General features: G+C 43.2%; 1 protein-coding gene across 14 annotated transcripts in view; it reads right to left on the reverse strand.

Moving 5' to 3' along the window:
• C2CD5 (C2 calcium dependent domain containing 5) overlaps positions 1–27,718 on the reverse strand; it is a 91,879-nt gene extending 64,161 nt beyond the window's left edge. For 6 of the 14 annotated variants that reach the window (XM_087722767.1, XM_087722762.1, XM_087722765.1 and 3 more), the window contains exons 1-7: positions 27,528–27,718; positions 16,141–16,227; positions 13,026–13,197; positions 9,080–9,175; positions 8,324–8,479; positions 3,743–3,941; positions 313–464 (exon numbers count right to left, since the gene is read on the reverse strand). In XM_087722767.1, the coding sequence (XP_087578893.1) occupies positions 313–464; positions 3,743–3,941; positions 8,324–8,479; positions 9,080–9,175; positions 13,026–13,197; positions 16,141–16,227; positions 27,528–27,617 (952 nt within the window). In that variant the 5' untranslated portion in view covers positions 27,618–27,718. Of the gene's footprint in view, positions 1–312; positions 465–1,434; positions 1,560–3,742; positions 3,942–8,323; positions 8,480–9,079; positions 9,176–13,025; positions 13,198–16,140; positions 16,228–27,527 lie in introns of all 14 variants that reach the window. The other 8 variants (XM_087722775.1, XM_087722773.1, XM_087722770.1 and 5 more) reach the window with 3 other exon arrangements.
• Positions 27,719–27,946: the final 228 nt, after the last annotated feature.

The raw sequence follows: 27,946 nt of genomic DNA on the forward strand, positions 1-27,946 counted from the left end.
GGTCACTTGAAGATGTCCGGACTTCAACTCCCAGAATTCCCCAGCCAGCATTTGCTGGCTGGGGAATTCTGGGAGTTGAAGTCCAGACATCTTCAAGTGGCCAAGGTTGAGAAACACTGCTTTAGGATAATCTTAGTGTAGTGGTTATATGTCAGTTTGCAGAAGATGTCCAGAATGCCACATAATTCAATAAACAATTCAAAGGTTTACAGAGAAAGGCCATGAAGTGAAAAGCTATAAAATAGGAACAACACAAATTCAGCAAAACAAATCACAAACAAATTAAAGTTAATGTGGGTGGAAGCACCTTACCAGTTTTGGGTGTCAAACTCAAATCTGTGTCAGAAGAGGAGGACTGCCGACTGTAGGACTTGGAAGGTGAAAAGGAATAGATTTGGTTTTTCAGAGGGGTGGAGGGTCCTGATGAATGAGGATTGGGGTTGGGGTCTTCATTGAAAGGAATCCTGCCAGAAGAAGGTGGAAACAGATTCAGTGATCCCACGTCAAAAGGACCAGGCTGATGATCCCAAAACCAGGATGTGGACAGGGAGGGGGCGCGGGGGGGGGGCGGGGGACAGGGCCAATGATTGACTTGTGGGAAGCTAGATTACGATGCTCACAGGCATTGGGAAAAAGGTTGTTCGCCGCACAACTTCGTGGAGGCAGATGGGCATTATTGACCAGCAAAACAAAAAACCACAGCTAAAGCATAAAGCATCGAAAAGCAAGAAATTAAACAAGAACGTAAAACCCATCAAAAACCATGGCTGCAAGAATGCAGTATGTTTTTTTTTGTTGAACCAGATTCTTACAAAAGAAAACAAAAGCAATGGTTGCAGTTTATATATCTGTGCCTTGACGTACAAACAGACAAGATATGTTATATATTTATATATATATATACATTTATATATAAAGACGCATATATATTTCCGGGGAGAAAAAAAAAATGTTTCCTTATCCGTCAGCATTTGCAGGTTGCCACAGCTAAAAACAAAGCGGAAAGAGGAGAAACCATACCCAGAACGTTGGTACTCACAAGCGCTGCTACCGGTAGCAAAGCCTTACCTGTCGGTCCAATTTGAGACAGCTTGCACAGAACCCTTTTTGAGAACATCAAACATCAAGCCTGATCAAATTGTACATTTCTCTCCGTACTACGAGAGAGACACCTGAGATGCAAACTTCATTATTGCATAATGGGGGGGGGGAGGAGGGGAGAGAAAACAGGTATGCACAATAAAGCAAAAAAAAAAGAGAGAAGATATCCTTGAGGCCTCCTGCTTCCTCTGACTTAGCAGGTGAATACAAAGGACTTATCTGGAGAAGAAGAACTCTTAAGGGGATATAGGTACCTGCCTACACTGCCTGCCTGCCTGTCAATGTGTCTGCCGCCTGTCTCTCCCCAGCTTCTGAATCTGAGCAGCCGCGTACCAGTGTAGATGAGAGTGGGAACAGACACAGAGAAGTTCTGAGTAAGCCGTGAGCCAGTAGCAGTGTGAATTGGACTGTTGTGAGTCGAACGACATCCATGGTTGGGCGGATGAGCCGGCAGAGACCTGAGAGAATTTGCAGCCGAGATCAAAGGAAAGGGGGGGGGGGGAAATACATACAAAAAAAAAATGGCAAAGTTACATTTTTTTTAAAAAAAAATTATTCTAGGGTGTTCTAGTTACCGGAAGGTTGCGGTTTGCTTGTTGGTGAAGAGCAAACTCTGAAGCAGGAGTGACAAATATAAGGTCTGCAGGGATTCCCAGTGTTGCCCATAGATTTAAGAGCAAGAGCACTTAGCCTTATATACAGCTTCACAGTGCTTTACAGCCCTCTCTAAGCAGTTTACAGAGTCAGCCTCTTGCCCCCAACAATTTGGGTCCACATTTTACCCACCTCAGAAGGATGGGTCAACCTTGAGTCCCGTCAGGATTGAACTCTAGGCTGTGGGCAGAGTTAGCCTGCAATACTGCATTCTAACCATTATGCCACCAGGATTCAACCAAATTCCACTAATTTCAATCAGGGGGTGAATGGGAAATTGGGACGCTTCCTAAAAATTCAATCCACCGATGCAATGGCTCCAGCTTGGCAATTTAGTTAGCTTAACACTTAAGCATGCAATTAGTTAATGATCATAACATGGAGAAGGTGAAGAAAGACCTTATGAGATAATCACACATGACCTCCCTCTTCCTTTTCAATGCTTTACATTGAGAATAGGAATTTGGGAGATTGATATTTAAGAAAGGGTAGCCTAATTGATTTTTTAAAATAGAAGATATACAGACAAACTTTCCAGAATCTACACAGAGGAATACAGTGCCCTACTCTAAAGAATTGAAACTCTAAAGAACCAACTAAGCATTACTCAGTTGACATGTAGTTATAACTCGGCTAAAGTTTAGCTAGAAAGCTAAAAATAAGCCCCCAATAATCGTTGAAATCTAAATGTAAGGAAATGAACTGGACCAACTTAATTTTATTTCTGATCAATGTAAATGTCTAAGTATGCTAAGTGAAATTAATGAAAGATTTCTGCTGCTATAAAAAGCAATAAGGTCATGGTAAGTATTTAATTTAAGTAACATTTAAAATGTCCCTAAGGTGCTTTCTCAAGAGGCAACTGGGCTTTCTGGTTTTTCTTTGAAGATGTTTCGCTTCTCATCCAAGAAGCTTCTTCGGCTCTGACTGGCCGGTGGAGAATGAAAGGAACCATCCAGTCAGAGTGGAAGAAACTTCTTGGATGAGAGAAGCGAACATCTTCAAAGAAAAACAAAGAAAGTCCAGTTGCCTCTTGAAAAAGCATCTTTGGGGTAACCATGACCTGGATGACTGAGAATCTCCATAGATATAAAACTTAAAATAGAAGTCTAACACTTCTATTTGGGTGCTCACTTGGACTAAAAAAAAAAGAGATTATTTTTAACCTAGAGAGTGGCACAGGCCGATAGGTTAAATTAAACTAATTTAAAAATTTCAGTATGCATGACTGAGATAATCTCACATTGTTTTCTAGCAATTTTTCCTGTTTAGATTTCAATAAAAAAGAGCTATATAATTGCAAGTCATAAAGTAATATATTTTCATTGGCGTTTAGCTTTCCCAAAGTACTTTTAGATTGGCACAGTGTTATTTCTATTTCTCTGGCTCATTTTAAAAGTTGAACTCTACCAAATGCTACTGAACTCAGAGTTGGCCAACTGCCTAATTAAGTGAAAGGGCAGCAAAACTTATTTTGTTCTAAGTAAGAGAAAGGAAAGTGTTGCAGACAGTTGTAAAAACCTGATAGCACTCACTTATGACATATTATCTTAGAATTACACGGAAGATTTTTTTTTCTTAAATCCATGTACAGCAATTGCATTCAGAATAAAAATACTAAAGACAGAGGTCCTGGGGGATTTTATTTTGCAAAATACATTGCAAACTACAAACATCCCATTAAAGCTAATTAATTTCAATCACCCACTAAGAAGAGAAAGCACTCTGGAATGTAGAACAGGTTAATGCCCTCGCCATCACGCTGCGCAACACTACAAGAATTACGCATAGAGAGGCATCTGGCACACATTTCATTCCTACATCTGGTCACTTTAATTATTCAGGTTTCTCAGCACAAAACAAGTTGTCAATATAAAAGGGAGACAAGGGTGTGTATATTTAATCAAAGCAGGCACACAAAAAAAATATGCAGTTTGAAAAGAATACACAAAAGAAACTTTCCAGGGAACATTTAATTCATACTTACTCCTTTATCTCCTTGGATGGGGAATTACATGCAGGTAAGAATACAGGTGTGTTACTTAATTTGTCCAAGGTACAGGCTGTTCCAATGGCTCGCACTACTAGGCCAGATTCTCCCTCCAGATCAAAACACTGCAAGTAGCCAACCACTGCATTTCCTCTCATTTCAAGTACCTTCAGGCCAATCTTCCTTTGCAGTTCCCCTGTCAAAAAACAAAAAACAAAACACACATCATTTAAAACAGAATTAATGTAAAATGATTTTGAACTTCAATTTTACCTCAACATTGCACTTAATTATACTAGATGTTAGGCCAATTTAGGCCAATTATACTAGATGTTAGGCCAATTTAGTGTAGTGGTTAAGGTGCTGGCCTAAAACTCAGGAGACTGTGAGTTCTAGTCCCGCCTTAGAAATGAAAGCTGGCTGGGTGACTTTGGGCCAGTCACCAGGAGACTGGGACTTCTAGTCGTTTTAGACATGAAAGCTGGCTGGGTGATTATGGGCCAATCACCAGGAGACTGGGACTTCTAGTCTTGTTTTAGACATGAAAGCTGGTTGGGTGGCTTTGGGCCAGTCACCAGGAGACTGGGACTTCTAGTCTTGTCTTAGGCATGAAAGCTGGCTGGGTGACTTTGGGCCAGTCACCAGGAGACTGGGACTTCTAGTCTTGTTTTAGACATGAAAGCTGGCTGGGTGGCTTTGGGCCAGTCATCAGGAGACTGGGACTTCTAGTCTTGTCTTAGGCATGAAAGCTGGCTGGGTGGCTTTGGGCCAGTCACCAGGAGACTGGGATTTCTAGTCTTGATTTAGACATGAAAGCTGGCTGGGTGACTTTGGGCCAGTCACCAGGAAACTGGGACTTCTAGTCTTGTCTTAGACATGAAAGCTGGCTGGGTGACTTTGGGCCAGTCACCAGGAAACTGGGACTTCTAGTCTTGTCTTAGGCATGAAAGCTGGCTGGGTGACTTTGGGCCAATCACCAGGAGACTGGGACTTCTAGTCTTGTTTTAGACATGAAAGCTGGCTGGGTGACTTTGGGCCATTACCAGGAGACTGGGATTTCTAGTCTTGTCTTAGACATGAAAGCTGGCTGGGTGACTTTGGGCCAGTCACCAGGAGACTGGGACTTCTAGTCTTGTTTTAAGACATGAAAGCTGGCTGGGTGACTTTGGGCCAGTCACCAGGAGACTGGGACTTCTAGTCTTGTTTTAAGACATGAAAGCTGGCTGGGTGACTTTGGGCCAGTTGCTTTCTCTCAGTCCAATAATCCATCTCACATGGTTGTTGTTGTGGGGAAAATAGGACCAGAAAAAGATTATTATGTACGTCCGATGCCTTGAGTTACTTATACAGTAATGAAGGCAGGATAAAAACCAAATAAAGTAATAAAAAAATAAAGTAAAATAAAGTAAAATTCTAAGTAAGAGAGAGGAAAGTGTTGCAGACAGTTGTAAAAACCTGATAGCACTCACTTATGACATATTACCTTAGAATTACACGGAAGATTTTTTTTTCTTAAATCCATGTACAGCAACTGCATTCAGCATAAGAATACTGAAGACAGAGATCCTGTGGGATTTTATTTTGCAAAATACATTGCAAAATACAAACATCCCATTAAAGCTAATTAATTTCAATCACCCACCAAGAAGAGAAAGCACTCTGGAATGTAGAACAGGTTGAGTTACTTATACAGTAATGAAGGCAGGATAAAAACCAAATAAAATAATAAAAAAATAAAGTAAAATAAAGTAAAATTCTAAGTAAGAGAGAGGAAAGTGTTGCAGACAGTTGTAAAAACCTGATAGCACTAAAATAAAATGAATGCAAGATACCAATATTTTTTTTTTTGCTAAAGATAAGGAGTCTCAATCGGTGAACTGACATTTACTATGGAGCCGAGGTGGCGCAGTGGTTAGGGTGCAGTACTGCAGGCCACTTCAGCTGACTGTTATCTGCAGTTCAGCGGTTCAAATCTCACCGGCTCAAGGTTGACTCAAGCCTTCCTTCCTTCGGAGGTGGGTGAAATGAGGACCCAGACTGTGGGGGCAATTTGCTGACTCAATTTGCTAAAAATCTGTAAATCGCTTAGAGAGGGCTGAAAGCTCTATGAAGCGGTATATAAGTCAAATAAATAAATAAATAAATGAATGAATGAATGAATGAATGAATGAATGAATGAATGAATGAATGAATAAATAAATAAATAAATAAATAAATACTATTCAATGGAGACTTTCAAGAGCCGAGGTGGCGCAGTGGTTAGGGTGCAGTACTGCAGGCCACTTCAGCTGACTGTTATCTGCAGTTCAGCGGTTCTAATCCCACCGGCTCAAGGTTGACTCAGCCTTCCATCCTTCCGAGGTGGGTGAAATGAGGACCCAGACTGTGGGGGCGATATGCTGACTCTGTAAACCGCTTAGAGAGGGCTGAAAGCCCTATGAAGCGGTATATAAGTCTAACTGCTATTGCTATTGCTATTTCAGAGACTGGAGGAGGCACCTGCCATCCCGCCAAAACGTTTTAGCAAATCCTGCACTGAGCAGGAGACTGATCTAGCTCGGAGGTGGAGAACTATGGTGTCAGGATATTAAATTTAATAGCTGGAAGAGCAAAGTGTGCAATAGTCCAGAACACACAATCATAGTCGTTGAGTTGGAGAGTGTTGACTCATGCAAGAGGCCATCTGCACTATGATTGGTTGCTCTGGGCATAGTCCTTTTCCCCGCCTTTTTCTTCTGTGGGTTCGATCTGCAGATTAATTTACCTCACAATATTCTTGGGTTCCTGGCTATCTTGTCTGGTGTAAATATGAATGTTAACTACATTTATTTGTATAAAACTACAAGTTCGTGTCAGTGTCACTCAGTGGTGAAATTCAATTTTTTTTTTAAACTACCGGTTCTGTGGGCGTGGCTTGGCGTTGCTTGGCGGATGTGGCTTGGTGGGCGTGGCAGGGGAAGGATACTGCAAAATCTCCATTGCCCTCCCCACTCTGGGGCCAGCCAGAGGTGGTATTTGCTGGTTCTCCGAACTACTCAAAATTTCCGCTACCGGTTCTCTGGAACCTGCTCAGTGGCGCAGTGGTTAAGGTGCAGTACTGCAGGCCACTTCAGCTGACTGTTATCTGCAGTTCAGCGGTTCTAATCTCACCGGCTCAAGGTTGACTCAGCCTTCCATCCTTCCGAGGTGGGTGAAATGAGGACCCAGACTGTGGGGGCGATATGCTGACTCTGTAAACCGCTTAGAGAGGGCTGAAAGCCCTATGAAGCGGTATATAAGTCTAACTGCGATTGCTATTGCTAATTTCACCCCTGGTGTCTCTGGCCTCATTTGGACCCTTGCTACATAATTCCTTGATATATTTTCAGCCCCTTTACGGCTTGTGGACTTCCACTCCCAGAATTCCTGAGCCAGCACGTGGTTTTGCATATGCTACTTTAACTGTATGTAATTTATTCTGTGGCATTTTCATGTTTATTTGTGCAATGATTCTAGGTATTCAGTTACATCCATTCCCCCCCCCCCCCCCCAATTCTTATAATCTTAAAAAAAAAATTTTTTGCTAAAATTTGAATCCATATAATTCTGGGACATGTTTTTAAAATAAACAAACCCTGTAGATCCTGGTAGCTCAATGATTCCTATCTTAGAACTATGGACTGGATTAGCTTCCAATTGGATGAAAAAGAATCCATAAATTTAATGGCCGGAGCTCAGTTATTCACACACTCAGCGCCTAAATTTATCGCCCTGAGATGTACATTTACATAGTTCAACAATACAAAGAGACCTTTGAAATTCCAACATGCCAGAGATTACGTGGCTGCTTTATAACTTTAACTACAGTTTCAGATCAGACTCGAAATCACCACCCTCTGTTTGTAAATTATTGTTGGGATAAAGTTATATGTTAACAGGTAAAATGCTCACCAATTACTTCTTTGGGCAATTTTTCTGTGGGCAGATTCTTAGCTAGAAATGTAAAAGCAATTTCATTGCCTTTACAACATCCATTATGCCAATATACAGTATGCCAACAAAACATTGTCTCTTTCTTTTTAAGGACACAGTAAGTTTATCTTGGCCAGTTAGTTACAACTACCTAATTAATTTATACAAGGTATAAATTAAATAATACAAACTAGTCATTAAAGGTAAAGATTCCCTCACACATATGTGCTAGCCGTTCCCGACTCTAGGGGGCGGTGCTCATCTCCATTTCAAAGCCGAAGAGCCAGCGCTGTCCAAGACGTCTCCGTGGTCATGTGGCCGGCATGACTAAACACTGAAGGCGCACGGAATGCTGTTACCTTCCCACCAAAGGTGGTTCGTATTTTTCTACTAGCATTTTTACCTGCTTTCGAACAGCTAAATTGACAGAAGCTGGGACAAATAGTGGGAGCTCACTCCATTACACGGCGCTAGGGATTCGAACCACCAAACTGCCGACTTCGATCGACAAATCTTAGCCACTGAGCCACCATGTCCCAGTCATTAAACTAGCCATTAAAATGCACAATAATGCAAAACAGTTCTTACTTGTACCCCATTTTTTTTTTAAAAAAAAATTAAAATTACCTGACATTAAGGAAATAAGTCTTTGCCTGGCTTCATTTGATGCTCTTGGCGTACGAATTCGGTCTATCCATTGATATTCTGGATCTTCATTAACCACAAGTTCTTCTACAAATCCATGAATGATTACAGCTTTATAGCATTTCGGAATAGACGTAGCTGTTAAAGATAAGGTATGACTTATATTTAATCCATGAAAATAATTTATGGAGATGCTGTAATTTTGATTCAAGGGAGCCCCACATTCCCAATAAATATATATTAACAATGATGCGTAAATATATTAAACAGAAAAAAATTATGTTGCATTGTTGCGAAGTTGTGCACCTCTGCCAAACAGAGTGGTTGGAGCAGAAGGCAACTCAGATAGAGAAATTGACCAGGCTGCCAGTTTGACACCCCTGAGGTAGAGAGTATTCAGAAGATGATCTCAGAATGAGAACAAAAGTTGAATCGAAAGTAATCTCACTACGAGCAAAGTCAGTTGTAACAAACGAGAGAGGACCCAATAAGATAAAAGACAGCTAGGGAATTCTGGGAGTTGAAGTCCACACGTTTTAAAATTGGCAAGATAGAGAAACCCTGCAATTACCAGTCAATTCTGGCAATTGTGCACTAATAAGAATGATAAAAAAAAATGAGGAATCTGGTTGGAAACATCCAAAGAACACCCAAAGACTCTTCATCTTAAGTGGTCTGAATTGGTTCGTTGGTTCTTTCATTTTTCATATACAAATAAAAATGTGTTTTTCAACTTACTGCAGAAAAATTTTACTCCACACGACGATTGTCTAAAGCGGTTCAAATCATTAAAAAGGTCTACCTTCACCATCACATTGATCTCCCCACGTATACCTGGATGTGAAAATACAAGCAACAGGATGAGAATTTACGTCAGAACACAAAAACTGACTATCCAAGTTACCGGATTGAAGCCTTATCATTGTAATCTAAACCCTAACACAGATACAATTTCAAACAGAAAATAAGCTTCTAAAAATGGAATACAGGTAGTCGTCGACTTACGACCATAATGGAGTGTGACCATTATGAGTTGTAAAGCAGGTCATCTATGCAGGTCAACTAAACTGATTTTATGACCCTTTTTGTGGTGGTTGTTAAGCGAACCTGGCAGTCATTAAGCAAACCTATTGCCATGGTGACACAGTGGTTAGAATCTAATATTGCAGGTCTAAGTCTGCCCACAGACTGAAGTTCGAGTCTGACTGGTTCAAGGTTGACTCAGCCTTCCATCTTTCTGAGGTCGGTAAAACGAGGACCCAGATTGTTGGGGGCAAAATGCTGAGAGAGGGCCACAAAGCACTACGGAGCAGTATATGTCTAAGTACTATTGCTAATGTTTGTTATGGGGCATTTTTGCCAAAAACTGGACCCTGCCAAGGAATTTTTTTTACTGGCACAGCCTTTTCTGCAATGGTTCCAAACCTCTACAACAGCGATGGCGAATTGTTTTTGGCTCGCATGCCATAAGAGGGGTGGGGGAGTGCAGGGGGCTCATGCGCGGGCATGCCGCACCCATAATGCGATGAGTGATACACACCCCACTGCGCATGCGCGAATGAGAGGTGCTCCCCCCCATTTTTGGCAGGCTTTTTTCGCCCTCCCCAGGCTCTGGAGGCTTTATAGGAGCCTGGAGAGGGCGAAAAAAGCCTCCCCCCCCCCACAGAGACCCTCTGGAGGCTTCAGGGACCTTCACGATGCTTCCCTGAAGCTTCCAAAGGGCAAAGAAAACAACCCTACGAGCAAACTGGAAGTTCCGGTTTGTTCGTAGGGTCCTTTTTAGTCCTCCAGAGGCTTCAAGGAAGCCTCCTGAAGGTCCCTGAAGCCTCCGGAGGGCTTAAACCGACCCTACGAGCAAACCGGAACTCGGTTCCCGAACTTCTGGCTTGCCCATAGGGTTGTTTTTTTGAGATCCAAAGGCTTCAGGGAAGCTCCTGAAGGCCTCCGGGGGAGGGGCAGGGGAGGCTCTTTTCACCCTCCCCAGGCTCCTATAAAGCCTCTGAAGTCTGGGGAGAGCGAAAAATGCCTTTAAAGAAGGCTGAACTTAGCTGGCCAGCGTGCGTATGCGCGCTGGCCAGCTGACAGGGCAACGCCTCGCGTGCCCTGACAAATGGCTCCGCGTGCCACCTGTGGCAAGTGTGCCATAGGTTCGCCATCCCAGCTCTAGAACATCTAGTCCCTTGAGGTGAGGTCCTCCCCATCCTTTTAGCCGCCTGATGGCAAACCTATGGCACGCAGAGCATCTCTGTTTGCACGTGTGCTGTCACCAGCTGCTCTTTGGGTTTCTGGCATGTGCATGTGTGCCGGCCAGTTGGGTCTTTGTGCGCACTGGAGCACTGGAAACCCAAAGACCATCTGGCCAGTGCGTACGCCTTCCGGTCTGGGCTCTTCAGTGCCAAAAAGATTTGCCATCACCGCCTTTTGCCTATCAAAGGCCCTCCCATTCTGAAGGGGATTAGTAAAGTAGGAGAAGATCCCACCTCCGCTGCATTTATGCTTTAGTCCTTTTTCTCCAGTCTGTTGTAATTTTACTGTTTTATCTTTTCACGCTTCATCTGCAATGTTCAAATTGTTTTATGCTGTCATTTTATGACACTGTAAGCTCCACAGAGGTGCTTGATAGTGAGATGAGTGGCCTATAATTTAATACAGACAAACGAAGGCTGAACATTAAAGTTTCTTGGAAACAAATTATCCTGGAAATATAAGGCCCTATTAAGTGAAGAACTGGGAGTACAGCAGGAACTTTATTCTAGCTCCAGGAGAACCCCCAAACACTGTGCTTTAAATCTCCTTCCTCTATTGTGTTTTCTCACCAGTGTTTGAACTCCAGACTCATGAAACATAAGAAGGAGTCAATGGGTCCATCAGGAAGCTGGCTGGGGGACAATATCTTTAGTGACCCTATGTTCTGTCCTGCAAATTCTGGAAAGGATTGAGCTCATACCGTAACTTTCATCTGATACTACATGAGGAAACTGACACAGCATGCATCCATAAATACATTCTTAAAAGCAAGTCTTTGGAAAAAGAAAGAGGCATTTTAAAGAATGCAGTTTGAACTTTTAAGAACCCAAGAATGAAGAAAAATCAGTGTTTTTGGTCTGAATTCGCATTCACACGATCAGCCTTTTCCTGCTAATCTTATTGATGTCGTTACAAAAGAAACATGCAGGACAATTATAAATGAAATCTCTTTAGGAAAGATCAAAATGTTAAAATAACAATACCTGCAGCAGGTAGAAAAAGAACTAAAGGGAAATGTCTTTTTTCATACAGAGAACTATACATATTTCTCTCCCTTCCCCCATTCCCATTTCTATTGATGCCAACAATGATTATGCAAGCTTTGTCTAATAAAAATACAGGTAGTCCTTCAGTCACTTATCAACTGTCTGAAGCTATGATGGACCCCAAATGGTATTTACAACCCAGTACTGAATTATGAAAAGGGCGCGGTGACTCAGTGGCTAAGACGCTGAGCTTGTCGATCAGAAAGGTCAGCAGTTCGGCGGTTCAAATCCCTAGCACCATGTAACTGAGTGAGCTCCTGTTACTTGTCCCAGCTTCTGCCAACCTAGCAGTTCAAAAGCATGTAAAAATGCAAGTAGAAAAATAGGGACCACCTTTTGTTGGGAAGGTAACAGCGTTCTATGCACCTTTGACGTTTTGTCGTGCCCGGCCACATAGCAATAGCAGTTAGACTTATATACCGCTTCATAGGGCTTTCAGCCCTCTCTAAGCGGTTTACAGAGTCAGCATATTGCCCCCAACAACAATCCGGGTCCTCATTTTACCCACCTCGGAAGAATGGAAGGCTGAGTCAACCCTGAGCCGGTGAGATTTGAACAGCCGAACTGCAATCAGCTGAAGTAACCTGCAGTGCTGCATTTAACCACTGCGCCACCTCGGCTCACATGACCACAGAGACAATTTTTGGAGAGCGCTGGCTCTTCGGCTTTGAAACAGAGTTGAGCACTGCACCCTAGAGTTGGGAACGACTGGCACATATGTGCGAGGGGAACCATTACCTTTACCTTTACTGAATTCTGACTGCTGTCTCCTCCAGTTACCTGTTTACATTTTGAGTGCTTGGCAACCAGCCTCTATTTATGCTTGTGACTGACTGCAATTTACCATGTTTTTGAGGAGCCAAGGTGGCGCAGTGGTTAGGGTGCAGTACTGCAGGCCACTTCAGCTGACTCTTATCTGCAGTTCAGCGGTTCTAATCTCACCAGCTCAAGGTTGACTCAGCCTTCCATCCTTCCGAGGTGGGTGAAATGAGGACCCGGATTGTTGTTGGGGGCAATATGCTGACTCTGTAAACCGCTTAGAGAGGGCTGAAAGCCCTATGAAGCGGTATATAAGTCTAACTACTAACTACTACTACTATTTTTGTAGAGAGCCAGCATTTATTTCTCTTTTTTTAGCAAAAACCTGTTTTTAGCAAATCGGTTTGTAGTAAACAATCACTTTAATTAACGACCATGGCATTGGTTTAATGACTGCAGATCCACTTAACAACCGTGGTGATTCACTTACAAACCCCGGGGGGAAAAAGTCCTAAAATTAAGTTGGTGACGTGCTGACTCACTTTAAGACCTTCACGGCTTACGACCCCAAGGAGCAGGCTCCATTAGGGTTGTAAACCGAGGACTACCTGCGTAACGATTGAGAATCTCACCGTGTATGGTGTCGTAAATTGGAAACCAGCCCGAAATAACAGTAGCTGCTTCACTGTAGAGAAGAGGATCGATGTCAATGTAGACTTTCCCAATAGCATCGTTAGCACTGTAAGTATCGTGATCAAGGACGGTTATCTGAAGAGGCTCATCCTGCAGATCTTCATCATCCACCTAGAAAACGGAAGAAATAGAACGAAGCTTCAACATTTTACCGAACGGAGCCATTTGTGAAGTAAAAAGCGTGCCGAGTTCCATTTATAATTTGTCTAAACAAGTAACACCCAACTCTTGCTTTCCGCTTATTCATACAATGCGCAGTTTAACTGCACAAAACCACAGGGAGATTAGTCGGGCTGGTGTTTAGTCATGTTCGAATGGGTCCCACGTCACAAGGTCATGCATAAATGCTAATGCAAGCTATTTTCTTGCACTCAAGAACACAGCTTTGACCTAAGCAGGGAGCTTAAAACAACGGGTCGATGTTCAGTTCAAACAGGATCTTTCTATCAGAAGCAACTGAAATCAAGAACTGGAATAGGCTCGAAATCCCAACTGATGCTGTTGCATTAATTATGTGGCACAGCCTAGTTGGCAGTACAAAACAGGAGCATTTGAATGAAGTTGTTCCAAGCTGTATAAGCTGCTGGCAAACTGAAAACAATAGTAAATGCACCTGGTCACTTCTTACAACCATGCCAGTAAACCCTGAGGTTTAGGGGAAGGATATGATTAACCCTGTGGCTTCTTCACACGAACTCTAAATTAATCTTCTCACAACCTTTTGCTCCTCTGAGATATAAGAGCAAGACTCACCCTCCCCAATGGGTAGGCTCACTGCTGAACCAAATCATTGCAAAGTACTCTATATCATGCCCCGTTTTTCCAACGGATAACAATTTCTACAAAATGCACCTGGGTAGGAATTTCGAAGACGAAAAGTTAACCTTTTTATAAATACGAATTTCCTCTCGTTTATATTCCTCCACATCCTGTTTCTTTTCCTTCACAAATGTATTTTTTTTTAACCTGTCATACATTTCCAAAATGTTTTTTTTTCTTTATCAAACTCGGTGACATTTCCAAACATGGCAAGGAAATTAAGATGTAAAACATTTAGAGGTACGCCTGAACAACAGAAATTGGTTTTGTTTCAGACCCCAAATGAATACAGAGGTTCTGCCCAATTGTTCCAGGAAAAGTGTAATCTGGTAAAAACCGAACCACATAACAGCTGGTTCTTCCAGATTTTGGCAGACAACATCTGGAGAAGCTGAGTAGGCCCAGGATGGTATCACCTCACTCCTTTCGCCACGTCTCTATATGATCTCTGTGTGGTATCCGGTCCGCTGAATTTTCAATATTTTTCATTCTCTCTACCTCCCATTATGGTGCCAACTAAGGGGAGGGAAGAAGGGTTTGGCAAGACCTAGCCAAACTGTAAATGGGAAGTCTGAAAGCCAATGACATCAGAGGCAGCAACTTTGCAACTGGCCTTTCTCCACAATTTCCCCAGGGTCTTCTTTTCGGTTCCACCACAAAACCGCAGTCGACAAAAGCACGCTCGACGAAAGCGCGTACGTGACGTCATCACAGCGCGACGAAAACATCGCGCTGTGATCGTTAAATGTAAAATTAAAGCGAAAACCTTCCCCTAACCCCCCCAAACCTAACCCTAAACCTAACCCTTAACCTAACCCTAAACCTAACCCTAAACCTAACCCTTAACCTAACCCTAAACCTAACGCTAACCCTTAACCTAACGTTAAACGTAACCCTAAACCTAACCCTAACCCTTAACCTAACCCTAACCCTTACCTTTATGTGAATCGGCTTGCTTTAATTTTATTTTTATTTCAATTTTTAATTTTTTTCGTCGCGCTGTGATGACGTCACGTACGCGCTTTCGCCGAGCGCGCTTTTGTCGACCGCGGTTTTGACGGGTCACGTTCTTTTCTCTATGGCCACTGTCTCAAAGGTGCTTTTTTTTCCAAAAGGCAACTGGACTTACTTTGTTTTTCTTTGAAGACGTTTTGCTTCTCATCCAAGAAGCTTCTTCAGTTCCGACCATCAGAACTGCCAGAATTGAACTGAATAAGTTTCTTGGATGAGAAAGCGAAACATCTTCAAGAACAACTGTAAGAAAGTCCAGCTGCCTTTTGAAAAAGCTCCTTTGGGCCAACCATGACCTGGATGACTGAGACTCTCCAGAGACATTTAGTCACTGTCAAATCCTCATCCTCACTTGACTTTGCAGAATAAGAGGGAGGAAAAAGAGCCTGAGGAGATAGGAGGAGGAGGACAGGGCCCTCTTGAAGTCAAGGACATTATCCAACCAGCCTACCAGCTCCATCTTCCCTGTCTCTTTCTTTTCATATTTTCTTTTCTTAGCCACTTCGACAGATCTTCCTCCTGTTTTCTCACACACACACGCTCCATTCCTCAATGTGCATTTTTAGTCCAGAAAAAGCACCAGAAATGGAGCGGTTTAAGACATATCTAAAATATCATAGTATTTGGACCATAAGAAAGGCTGAGCGCCAAAGAATTAAGGCCTTTGAACTCTGGTGCTGGAGAAGATTCCTGCGAGTGCCTTGGACTGCAAGGCGATCCAACCAGTCAGTCCTAGAGGAGATCAACCCTGACTGCTCTTTACAAGGCCAGATCCTGAAAGTGAAACTCAAAAAATTTGGCCACTTAATGAGAAGGAAGGACTCACTGGAGAAGAGCCTCATGCTGGGAAAAAAGGAGGGCAAAAGAAGGGGCCAACAGAGAATGAGGTGGCTGGATGGAGTCACCGAAGCAGTCAGCGTGAGCTTCAATGGGTTCCAGAGGATGGTAGAGGACAGGAAGGCCTGGAGGAACATTGTGTATGGGGTTGCGATGGATCGGACACGACTTTGCAACTATCAACAACAATTTCACCCAGCTTGCATAATTCTCTTGAGAAGAATCAGGATATTGGGCTTGCTGATATCGATATATATTCAGAAACAACACACAAACACACAAAATTGGGTTTGCCAGACTCACAATTAATAATTAATTTTTCCTTGGAGCCTATCGATAAATTCTGTTTATTAGGATGCGTGCTTGTGTATCCCCATGTCTATTTACCTCAAATTTAAACCACTCCGAGTTCCACTGAGGGTTGAGAGATTTGGGATAGACATCTGTCTTAAATGTAGTGTTTGCGAACTTTACCTGAAAAATATGAAAACATATGGAAAAATTAATAACAAAATCATTTTTGTCTTTGCATTTTATTCCATTTACAATATTTCTTAATATTGTGCAGGGCTTTTCAAGAACCTAATTTCTGAATTTCTGAATGGACCAAGTCATTATTAATATAGTTTTCTTAAAAAAAATAAAAAAATAACTATTTCTTAATTATTGCATACACTGCCACCTTCTAGTCTCATCTGTTTATCATTAAATTTACTCCTATAGAAATATAGCCTTATCAAACCACGCCTTAAAGACAATGTTGATATCAACAATATAGGAGTATCCTTACAGTTTGTTTTCACATGTAAGCGTCTTAAGTAACTAAGTGTCTCAGTTCAGTTTGGCCTAATGGTTCAAGTAATAGGCTATGAGCAAGTGCAGACAGTCCTCGGTTTACAACAGTTAGTTTAGTGACCATTCAAAGTTACGACGGCACTAAAAAATGTGACTCAGGACCATTTTACACAGTTATGACCTTTGTAGTATCCCCATGACCCTGTGATCAAAATTCAGACGCTTGGCAACAGACTCATATTTACGACGGTTGCAGCGTCCCAGGAGTCATGCGATCACCTTTTGCGACCTTCCGACAAGCAAAGTCAATGGGGGAAGCCAGATTTACTTAACCACTGTATTACTAATTTAACAACAGCTGTGATTCACTTAACAACTGTGGCGAGAAAGGCAAAACTCACTTAACAAATGACTCGCTTTGCAACAGAAATGTTGGGCTCAACATCTGGCCGTTAAGTCGAGGATTACCTGTACACACTGCCTGGAAGGTCAGCGCTTAATTTTGAACAAGCAAAACCCTTCCTAAGACCTGGTCAATATAATAAGTGAATCAGGAAAAGGTCGCAACCACACAAATTACAGGACAGAGCAAAGGTTGAAAAAAAAACACCAACAAATTACTGTAGGAATTCAGATGAAAAATCACTAAGGCATGAGACAACTCCTTAGCCATCTCAAATATTACTGCAAAAGTGTTCAGATGGAAAATCACTAAACCATCCTTAGCCGTCACAAAGCAAGAAATGCGACATTTTTGGATATTCAGAAGGTAGCAAGTCAAAAGACTGCAAATAACGTTTTTCGTTGAAGGATTCCCAAATCCAAGAGATACTAGCTTGGGTACATTCAGATTTAACTTAGGATAATGAGAACACATCCAACTGGAGTCACTGTTTATGTAGTGGCTGGCTATATAAATTGTGTATGTATGTATGTATGTATGTATGTATGTATGTATGTATGTATGTATGTATGTATGTATGTATTGGTCTTGTTGTATTAGGGTTTTTTCCCATGTAAGATTGAGATTGTTTTGGAAACGTTTCGGCGAGGTCTCACTCACCATACCAGCCTGAAGATGGCGAGTGAGACCTCGCCGAAACGTTGCCAAGACAATCTCAATCTTACACAGGAAAAGACCCGAATACAAGACGACCAGCACATATATACATACATACATACATACATACACACACTCTCACACACACAAACACACACATATATGAATGTGTGTCTGTGTGTCTGTCTGTGTGTATGTTCCAGCATTATTCTGGAATGCTTCAAGCAATTTCAACCAAGCTTGGTACACAGATGACTTACTCTCTGGAAAAAAATACTATAGGGGTAAGAAACCCCTGGCACCCCTCGGGATGTGTGTTCTGTTAAGATACAGCCTGTTTTGCCTTAAAATGGCTTTTACTGTACATCTCTGTGGAGTTGCCATGGTAATGGTTTCACAGTACTCCACAAGGGGGCTCCCTCTGGTAAGGGGGAAAATCCAACATTAGAAATTATGTTTGGTCCGGATATTTCCCCCCTATAAATAAATACCTGAATACGCCGTATTATCAGCTAGTAAATAAATAAAATCCAAGCGACCCACTGACATCGCCTTGGCAAACTGAATTTCAATGGAGAGGAAAGGACAGCTAATGCTATATCAGAAAAAAACAACTAATTAATTTGGATTGGTCCGATCAAAAATTGTCGGTGAAGAGTAAGTGGAAGGAATGCTGTTTGAAAAGAAAAAAAAAAGACAGTTAAGTTGATCAACCAGGGGTTCTTCGAATAAATTATGAAATCTAAATTGCAAATCCATAGCTTAAATTTAATTCAATATATTACCAGAGAATTTTCCATTCTTGCTGTAGTAGCACCTAACCCACCAAAGAAAAAAAAACCGAAAAAATATTTATTTATTTATTTATTTATTTATTAGACTTATATACCGCTTCATAGGGCTTTAGCCCTCTCTAAGCAGTTTACAAATTTTTTAGCAAATTGAGTCAGCAACTTGCCCCCATAGTCTGGGTCCTCATTTCATCCACCTTGGAAGGATGGAAGGCTGAGTCGATCTTGAGCCGGTTAAGATTTGAACTGCTGAACTGCAGATAACAGTCAGCTGAAGTGGCCTGCACCCTAACCACTGCGCCACCTCGGCTCTAAACAATCTGATAGGTTGACCCAAAAGGCTAAGCAATCAATTATGGTTTTGAAATCATAATAACTGGCCCTTCACGACATACTTGAGCCCAAATTCAAACAAATCATATTCTGTCTTAACAAACCAGATCCCGGCGTCTTAAGAACGTCAAACACGTTGTTATGTATACATACTGGGAGTATTTTTTTTGCGTTGCCACATTGCCTAAATTGGAGATTTGCTAATGCTTGATTTTGTTAAGTTCAACAAAAGCTCTAGATTCAGCCTACTAACAGTGCCTCGCCGAAAGACAATTGAAGTAGGAGAGGATTGTGTTTACAAAGGAGGCAAACAGTGATAAACTGTTTTAGGTACGAGGAAAGATTTCTTATAACATATAATATGACACAGTGAACATTAGTTAATGGGCACAAGAAAAGGACTGAATTTGTGAGGCGAAAGTTTTGATTAAACTATTGAAAGAACGGGGCGTACTGCTATGCCTAGGGGCGCGCATACTGTACAACCAGATTCTGTACACTCTTCTGAAGCCAAGTGCAGGTGGTCCTCATCTTACAACATTTCATTTAGTGACCCGTTTGAAGTTACAACGGCACTTAAGGGACTCATGACTGGTTTTCACACTTATCTTCCCCATGGTCACGTGATTAAAATCCAGTTGCTTGGCAAAACTGACTCGTATTTATGACGGCTGCAGTGTCCCGGGGTGTGTGTGTGTGTGTGTCATATCATCCCCTTTTCCGACTTTCTGACACGAAAAGTCAAGGGAGAAGCTAGATTTCCTTAACAACCGTCTAATTAACTTAACAACTGCAGCGATTCACTTAACAACCGTGTGACTAACTTAACAACGGTGGCAAGAAAGATCGTAAAACAGGGTGAAACGCACTTTAACAAGCATGACGCTTAGCAACAGAAATGCTGGGCTCAATTGTAGTCATAAGTCGAGGACTTCCCATAATTTCACATATCGTGTTTTCCCCAAAATAAGACAGGGTCTTATTTTCTTTTGACCCCCCCCCCAAATAAGGGCTAGGTCTTATTTTTGGGCAGGTCTTATTATTTTTATGGTGCAGGAGGCGGTGAGCGTGGTCACCTCATGGCTGCTGCTATGTTGCAATATTTTCGGAGAGGGATTATTTTAGTGCATGTACTCAAAAGCCCCATTGGGCTTGTTATCTGGGGAGGGCTTATTTCCAGGGAAACAGGGTAGTACTACAGAGTGAAATACAGGAAAATCTGAAGTAAGACGATCATTTGTGAAAACACAAACTCCTACAATCTCCCATTACACAGCCTGATCAACATGCCTGTGAACGGTTTCTGTTTTGCTTTTGTTGACAGCCTGACCAACATATTTGTGGGAGGGTTTTCGGAGTTCAAATGCCGTTATGCAGGACGAAGGGTTCCAAGGCAGCATAATAATTCCCCGGCTGATTCTGGACCAGATTTAATTTTGAAACTGTAAGAAGGTCCGATATGCTGACCCAAGAGGACTCGGAGTTCATGTCGATGACACCCTCTGGTCATCACAGATGGCTCTCTTCAATCTTCCTTTTAACGCTCTCTTTGTATAGCTGACTAAGCACCACTGTTTTCCATCAAATTCAAACAGGCTGATTTAAGAATAGCGATCCGTTCTGAATGTCTTGCTAAGCAACACGCAAAAGTAAAATATATTCTTATTTCCGATTCTGGAAACGGTGGCTGATCTGGTTCAGATGATCTGCACACTCCTATATTTTTCGGAGTATAAGATGCACCGGAGTATAAGACGCACCTTAGACTTTTGGGGAATTCTGACTACCAGGTATTCATCTGGCTAATCCTTAGCCTGGTCAGCTTCAGCACATTAGTTCACTGGCTAGTTTTGAGGTTGGGGATGATGGGGGCTGTGCTTCTAAAGCACAGCTGATTGTCGGAGGGAGCGGCAATGAGAAAAGCAGGCAAAGCAGGGAAGATCGCTTAGCTCGTCTTTGGGCTGAAAAACGGCTTCAAAAGAACAGCTGATCCTGGGAGGGAGCTCCAGTAACTGAAGCAGACAAAGCGGGGAAGGCGTAAGAGAAGTCGCTGCTGTTCCCGATTGCCATTTTGGGCACTGCGCGTCGAGCATTCGGAGGCTGAAAATGCAACGCGCTGAGCCCAAAAACACAAGCCATTGTTGGTGGCAATCTCTGCAGCCAGGAAGGGGACTCGCAGAGGCCGAAGGGTAGGGGCCAGCAGGTGTGGGGGGCTACATTTGGAGTATAAGACAGGTCCAAATTTTCAGCCTCTCTTAGGAAAGAAAAAGTGTGTCTTATACTCTGAAAAATACGGTAAATAACTGAACTTGGTTAAAGAGCAATAAGGATTGGACGACACATGTGATATTGTTAATCAGGTTGGGCTTAAAGCAGGGGTGTCCAACCTTGGCCAGAACTTTAAGACCTATGGACTACAACTCCCAGCATTCACCAGCAAACATGGCTGGCTAGGGAATTCTGAGAGTTAAAGACCACAAGTAGCCAAGGTTGAGCACTCCTGGCCAAATACACTGTTATGAAATATCTTTGCTCAAAAAAAAAAAAAAAACTAGTCAAAAGCTGACAAAGCAGGGTCACGGTTTGGTTATCTCAGATAAGGAGCAAATAGGTCAACTGACATACTAGCGCTGTCCTCACGTGACCCGAATCCAGTCATTCTGAACAAAGTCCCAGGAAAGTTTATGGCAGTGCTTCTCAACCCTGGCAACTTCAAGAGGACTGGACTTCAACTCCTAGAATTCCCCAGCCAGCATGGCTGGCTGGGGAATTCTGGGAGTTGAAGTCCAGACCTCTTGAAGTTGCCAGGGTTGAGAAATACAGGTTTATGGTGTCCTCCTAAATGGGTCAAAACGCCGGAGGTGGGTCCAGCCTGTTTCTGCCAGTGACTTCCCACCTCCACGGGTCTGTGGGTGGATGCATTTGTGAAAATAGTAATAATTAAAGAAAAAATCTAGAGGTAGATCAAGTGGAACGGCTCCATTTTATAGGCCCACTCTAGGCTTTTGTCACTCTGTCCTCTGCATTCATGTGCCAAGAGTGCGTGTCATCCATAAATTAAGCCTTCCTTCCAGGAGTAAGCAGTTAGACTTATATACCGCTTCATAGGGCTTTCAGCCCTCTCTAAGCGGTTTACAGAGTCAGCATATCGCCCCCACAATCTGGGTCCTCATTTTACCCACCTCGGAAGGATGGAAGGCTGAGTCAACCCTGAGCCGGTGAGATTTGAACCGCTGAACTGCTGAACTAGCAGTCAGCTGAAGTGGCCTGCAGTACTGCACTCTACCCACTGCGCCACCTCGGTCAACATGTCATGTAAATGCAACCGTTGAGTTTCCATGCTCAAACAATAATGAGGAAAAATTACTCCTAGGCTTCTAATTACATTTTTCTACCTTTCCTTTTCCTTACTTTGCCCACCAGACATCTCCAATCTCTAGGGCAGGGAAGGCTAACCTTTTACGGCACCATGTGCCAACCTGCGTGCCGGAAATGGCACACAAAATCATCCCGCCTGGAACGCACGGCCTTGCTGGCCTTCACGCGCACGGGAGCACCGAAACACGGAAGACCAGTGTTCCATTGCACATGCACTTGCCAGCACCCAAAGCTCAGCTGGCCGTTGCGCATGTATGTGCTGGAAACCCAGAGGTTTGGGTGCCACTATGTGCATGCATGACAAAACGCTGCTCTTCCGGGTGGCACAGTGGTTAAATGCAGCACTGCAGGCTACTTCAGCTGACTGCAGTTCTGCAGTTCGGCTGTTCAAATCTCACCGGCTCAGGGTTGACTCAGCCTTCCATCCTTCCGAGGAGGGTAAAATAAGGACCCGGATTGTTGTTGGGGGCGATATGCTGACTCTGTAAACCGCTTAGAGAGGGCTGAAGTGGTATATAAGTCTAACTGCTATTACTATTGCTATTGCTAACTCCCGTGCGTGCAAAGGCCAGCTGGCCAGCACGCATGCAGCCACAGGAGCGCGGCAGAGTAGCCAGCGAAGCCATGCATCGTGTGTGGGATTGGCCCTGTATGCTGCTTCCAGCACGCATTCCATAGCACGCTGTGCCAACACAGCTCTAGGATGTGTAAAAATTAAAGCAAACAAAAACCTACAGCCCAAGATACTTTAAATAGTCTCCAAGTTAATTGTTTCACTTCATTCCATTCCAACATCAATAAATATTAGTGACATTCTTCATGCCAGGGGTTTTGTCACTACTGAAACTCAATTCTTTAATCTCTACCGAATACTTCCTACAGCAATGTCACAAACTCTTTTAATCTTTTGAATTTCTTTCTGGTTTTTCTCTAGCTGTGAATTCTTAATAAGGCATTTCTGTTACCGGCACAGGTCATTTATCTCAAAGGTTATCGTATTCCTCAAAACCAAAACAAATTTTAAATCAGCCTGCCAAAACCTTTACTTTTTCATAAGCATTGCTACTACAATTCCCATGATTCCTAGCCAATAAAGGGAATTATAACCTATGCAGACACCTGAGTACACCCACTTACAGCTTTTTGGCTACCCAAAGTCATACCACTGAATTGCATCTTTATTTTTATTTTCAAAGCAGCACAGTAGATAATAATTCCTCTCAAAATTCCTGCTTCTTATGTGACGTGTATCAAAATAACTTCCACATAAGAAGCATCACTGAAATTACTGCATGAGTCCTTCCCTTTTTATTAACACATTGGCCATTTGAAATGGAAATAACAGCCTTGCAATGCTTGAAAAGTTAACGATTTACTTAACAACCATGACAAAAAGCTAAAAATAAATCTGGCACAAGTCACTTAACAACCACCTTGCTTAACAATGGAAATTCGGGTTCCAACTATGGTGGTAAGTCAAGGACTACCTATTTATCTCCACTGGCTAAGGGTTAATCTATAAGATGATTTATCTCAGCTGTGTATCCTTCTGATTCTAGGTGGCTTTTAAGGTGATTAAAACATCCTAAAAATTGCTCCAGGTGGTTGAATCAAGGCCATTCAACCCGAGGGACTCCAGTATTTTATTTGTCACTCCAGGTTCTACCTCTTACAATAGTAAACAATGTAATTTGCAGAAATAAGACACAAAATGAAGGGATAGTAGATCTATATATCTAAAAGCCAAATACCACTCACTCATCATGAAATCTCCAGAACAGTAAAGCCTACAAACTTGAAATTTGGCATATATATCCTCTTGGCTTCTAGGTGCTCGTTAAGAAAGGATTTTTCAAAATCACTATCAGGTTATTAGTGTTTCTTATACAATAATTAGCACGCTCTGATGCTAAGGAGTTAAGACATTCTACTCCCCCTCCCCACCTGAAAAGAACTCTGTTCCAACTTCCAGTTGCCTCACATTCCATTACCTCAGTTCAAACTGGCAATCATTGCACTCAGGAGCGGTCTGGGGCTCCTTACAGTACTAAACGTCAGTACTTCACCAAAATGTCTACGCCTTCCACCTTTGGAACTGATTCCGGACTCAAGGCAGCAGGAGCGATATTCCCTTACGTGTTTCAATCACTGACCACCACTGAGCCAACGGATTGAACCGGATTTCTCCTGCATTGCCCGATCACATAGCTTCATTGCGAAGCATGGGTATCCAGTTAGTAAGAAATATAAGGAGCTTTTACTATAAGAAACAAATATAGAAAAGCAAGGACATCAGCCTGGGTAAGCAACCAAATGTAGCTCTAATTGTGTTCCCCATAGATACTTGTTCTGACCCCCACCTTGTCCGTTCAGGAATGAAAGCCAAACAGAACGTTCAAAGGAATGTTTTTTATCAGTCCCGGCTCTTGCTGGCTGCGAGCCCAAAATAAACAAAGATAATTGCTCTGGCAAAAGTCTTATAACTCACAAACTACTGCAAAACAGGATTGTGTATGTATATATATATATTTAAAGTCACAACTCCTGGTATGCCCAAATATGGGAGGAAGGTCACACTTCCATTCTCTGTCCTTCGGCTCGTCACAAGAGACCATCCAGACAGAAACCCAATATTTTTTTACTGTTGCCTTTTTGTTACATTTGTTATGTTTGTGCTGATAAATAAGGTTCGATTCCCAGCAAGGGTATGGCTAGCTGATGAGAGCTAAATAGCTTGAAATAGATCTATACTAGTCTCCCTTTATTTATTTATCAGCACAAACATAACATATATATATATATATATATATATATATATATATATATATATATATATATATATATATATATATATATATATATATATATATATATATATATATATATATATATATATATATATATATATATATATATATATATATCTCAAGTCACTTATCCAAGTTGGCTTCTCTCGATGTGTGCACACGAACCGGGAACTTTGACTTCTGCAACCAGGGCGTGGCACCATCAGTCTCTTTTATCAGCAGGAGGAAATCCTAACGAGCAACAGCTGCTCGTTATCATCTCCTGTAAGTACTCAATTGTTCCTTAGCCCTTCTCCTGCGTGCATCCCGAAACAACTCACAGGAGGTTTCTGTGTCATCCTCTCTTGTCTCCTCCCCACTGATCCAAGGCTCAGTCGTTACCTGGGGACCACCTAGTCTCTCTGCGCCCTGCTCGGAGCCAGAACCCTGTCCAAGGTCCTTCGCCTCCTCCAGGCCTGACTCATAAGGCCCCTCGCTGTCAGAGTCCGATATCAGCTCCAAAGGCTCCTGCCGAGCCACAACAGATACTTATGTTTGTGAAAGTTGGATTTTTAAAAAGCAAGAAGGAAGAAAATCGAACTCGTTTGAGCTGTGGTGCTGGAGAAGGCTCCTAAATTTTCCTTGGAAGCAAAGGTGACTAACAAGCAAGTACTGGAGTTCATAACACCCGACATGTCGTTGGAAAGCCACATCACAAAACTGTCTCACTTACTTTGGCCATGTCACGCAAGGGATTTCTGGAGAAAAGTTAGCGGTAAAAAGAAAGAGGGCTGCCAAAGAAACCCAGAATAGCTCAACACTTTCTTTTGAAAATATTCCCAAAATTATTCAAAGGTGATTGCTGAATCTTACAAAGCATCACAAGATTATTATTTTTTTCCCCCAAGTGCCATGAAATCTCCTAAGATCTTACTTGCCACATTTCTGGAGATTTTAGCTATTTAAACTTTAAGGGGAAATGAATCCTTGTGCCAATTGTGAGAAGTTGAGTTGGGAATGGAACCAATCCAGGTAGTTCTTGACTTACAACAGTTCGTTTAATAAACCGTTCAAAGATACAGCACTGAGAAATGTGACTTTATGACCGGTTTTCAGAGTTACGACCTTTGCAACATGCCGATGATCATGTGTTCAAAAATTCAGGGGCTTGGCAACTGACTCGTATTTATGACCGCTGCTCATGGGATCCCCTTTTAGCAACCTTCCAATGAGCAAAGTCAACAGGGAAGCCAGGTTGATTTAACAACCGGGTTACTAACTTACCAACGGCAGTGATTCACTTAACAACCGGGATGAGAAAAGTCGCAAAGTGGGGCAAACCTCACATAACCAATGCCTCACTTAAGAAGAGAAATTTGGGGGCTCAATCGTAAGTTGAGGGATTGGAAGATCGTGGTGACCTGGCCCTTAGAATCGCTGAGAGTTGGACAGGACTAAATCATCACCACTGAGAGAGCCGAGGTGGCGCAGTGGTTAAATGCAGCACTGCAGGCTACTTCAGCTGACTGCAGTTCTGCAGTTCAAATCTCACCGGCTCAAGGTTGACTCAGCCTTCCATCCTTCCAAGGTGGGTGAAATGAGGACCCAGACTGTGGGGGCGATATGCTGACTTTGTAAACCACTTAGAGAGGGCTGAAAGCCCTATGAATAGCAATAGCAATAGCAATAACAGTAGACTTATATACCGCTTCATAGGGCTTTCAGCCCTCTCTAAGCGGTTTACAGAGTCAGCATATCGCCCCCAACAACAATCCGGGTCCTCATTTTACCCACCTCGGAAGGATGGAAGGCTGAGTCAACCCTGAGCCGGTGAGATTAGAACCGCTGAACTGCTGATCTAGCAGTCAGCCTGCAGTGCTGCATTTAACCACTGCGCCACCTTGGCTATGAAGCGGTATATAAGTCTAACTGCTATTGCTATAAGGCCCAGATCGTGCTGGAAGAGAAACCCAGCACGATTTACCAATGTGAGGATCTCAATTTCAAGTTTGGGTCCCCATCCGGAAAGACCCCTGATCGGGGTTACGTCCCTAAAGGTAAAAGGTTCCCCTCGCACATATGTGCTAGTCGTTCCCGACTCCAGGGGGCGGTGCTCATCTCCGTTTCTAAACCAAAGAGCCAGCGCTGTCCGAAGACGTCTCCGTGGTCGTGTGGCCGGCATCACTAAACGCCTTCCCACCAAAGGTGGTTCCTATTTTTCTACTTGCATTTTTTGGAATTGCTAGGTTGGCAGAAGCTAGGACGAGCAATGGGAGCTCACTCCGTTACGCAGCACTAGGGATTCGAACCTCTGAACTGTCGACCTTTCTGATCGACAAGCTCAGCGTCTTAGCCACTGAGCCACCGCGTCCCATCGACCTCCCCGGAGGCATCTAAAAAGGAAGGGAAACTGCTGGAGGCGAAGCACGTCCACCCTGCCTTGAATAGGCGGTGGAGGGGAGAAGGCAGCACCATTAGAATCTATAGGACAAGTTTCGCGGGCGTTATGCAAATATATGCAAATACGGGAGGGGAGAGAGTGACGCCGTGCTCCCCCCGCCCCGTTTTTCCCCGTTGCTGCTGCTGCTGCTGCGGAGCGTCGCCGCGCAGAAAAGCCCCTCCCCGCCAGACCTCCACGAAGGCGTCCGTCAAGTCACTGGCTCGGTCCATGACAGGCAGGTGCCGCCCCGCCACGATCTTGACCTTCAGCTTTCCCGGCATTTTCCCGGCGCTCCGCCTCTCGCCTCCTTCCCCGACGGCGGCCGCGGAGCAAACGGGCGACGCGCTTCTTCCATAGAAGCGGGCAGTAGGAAGGCGCCCGGGTCAAGGGCCGCCGGGGCGCATGCGCGCGCGCGCACAGTGGGGGGGGGGACGCCGAGAGCCCGCTGCGGGGGGGCCGCTTCCTCCGCGCTTTCGTCTCTTAAGACTGCGCGTGCGCTGTGTCAGGATAACGTCCTGTTTTCTCCCCCACCCCTCACTTGACTCGCGGCTCGATGAGTCCCCACTGCGCGTGCGCCGTGGCCTCACCCCGGGTTTTATTGATCGCGTGG

Source organism: Thamnophis sirtalis, unplaced genomic scaffold (genome assembly GCF_051295495.1).
Source record: "Thamnophis sirtalis isolate CommonGarterSnake01/CBP01778 unplaced genomic scaffold, rThaSir2_p1.2 scaffold_9, whole genome shotgun sequence".
In the NCBI taxonomy this organism is placed as follows: domain Eukaryota; kingdom Metazoa; phylum Chordata; class Lepidosauria; order Squamata; family Natricidae; genus Thamnophis; species Thamnophis sirtalis.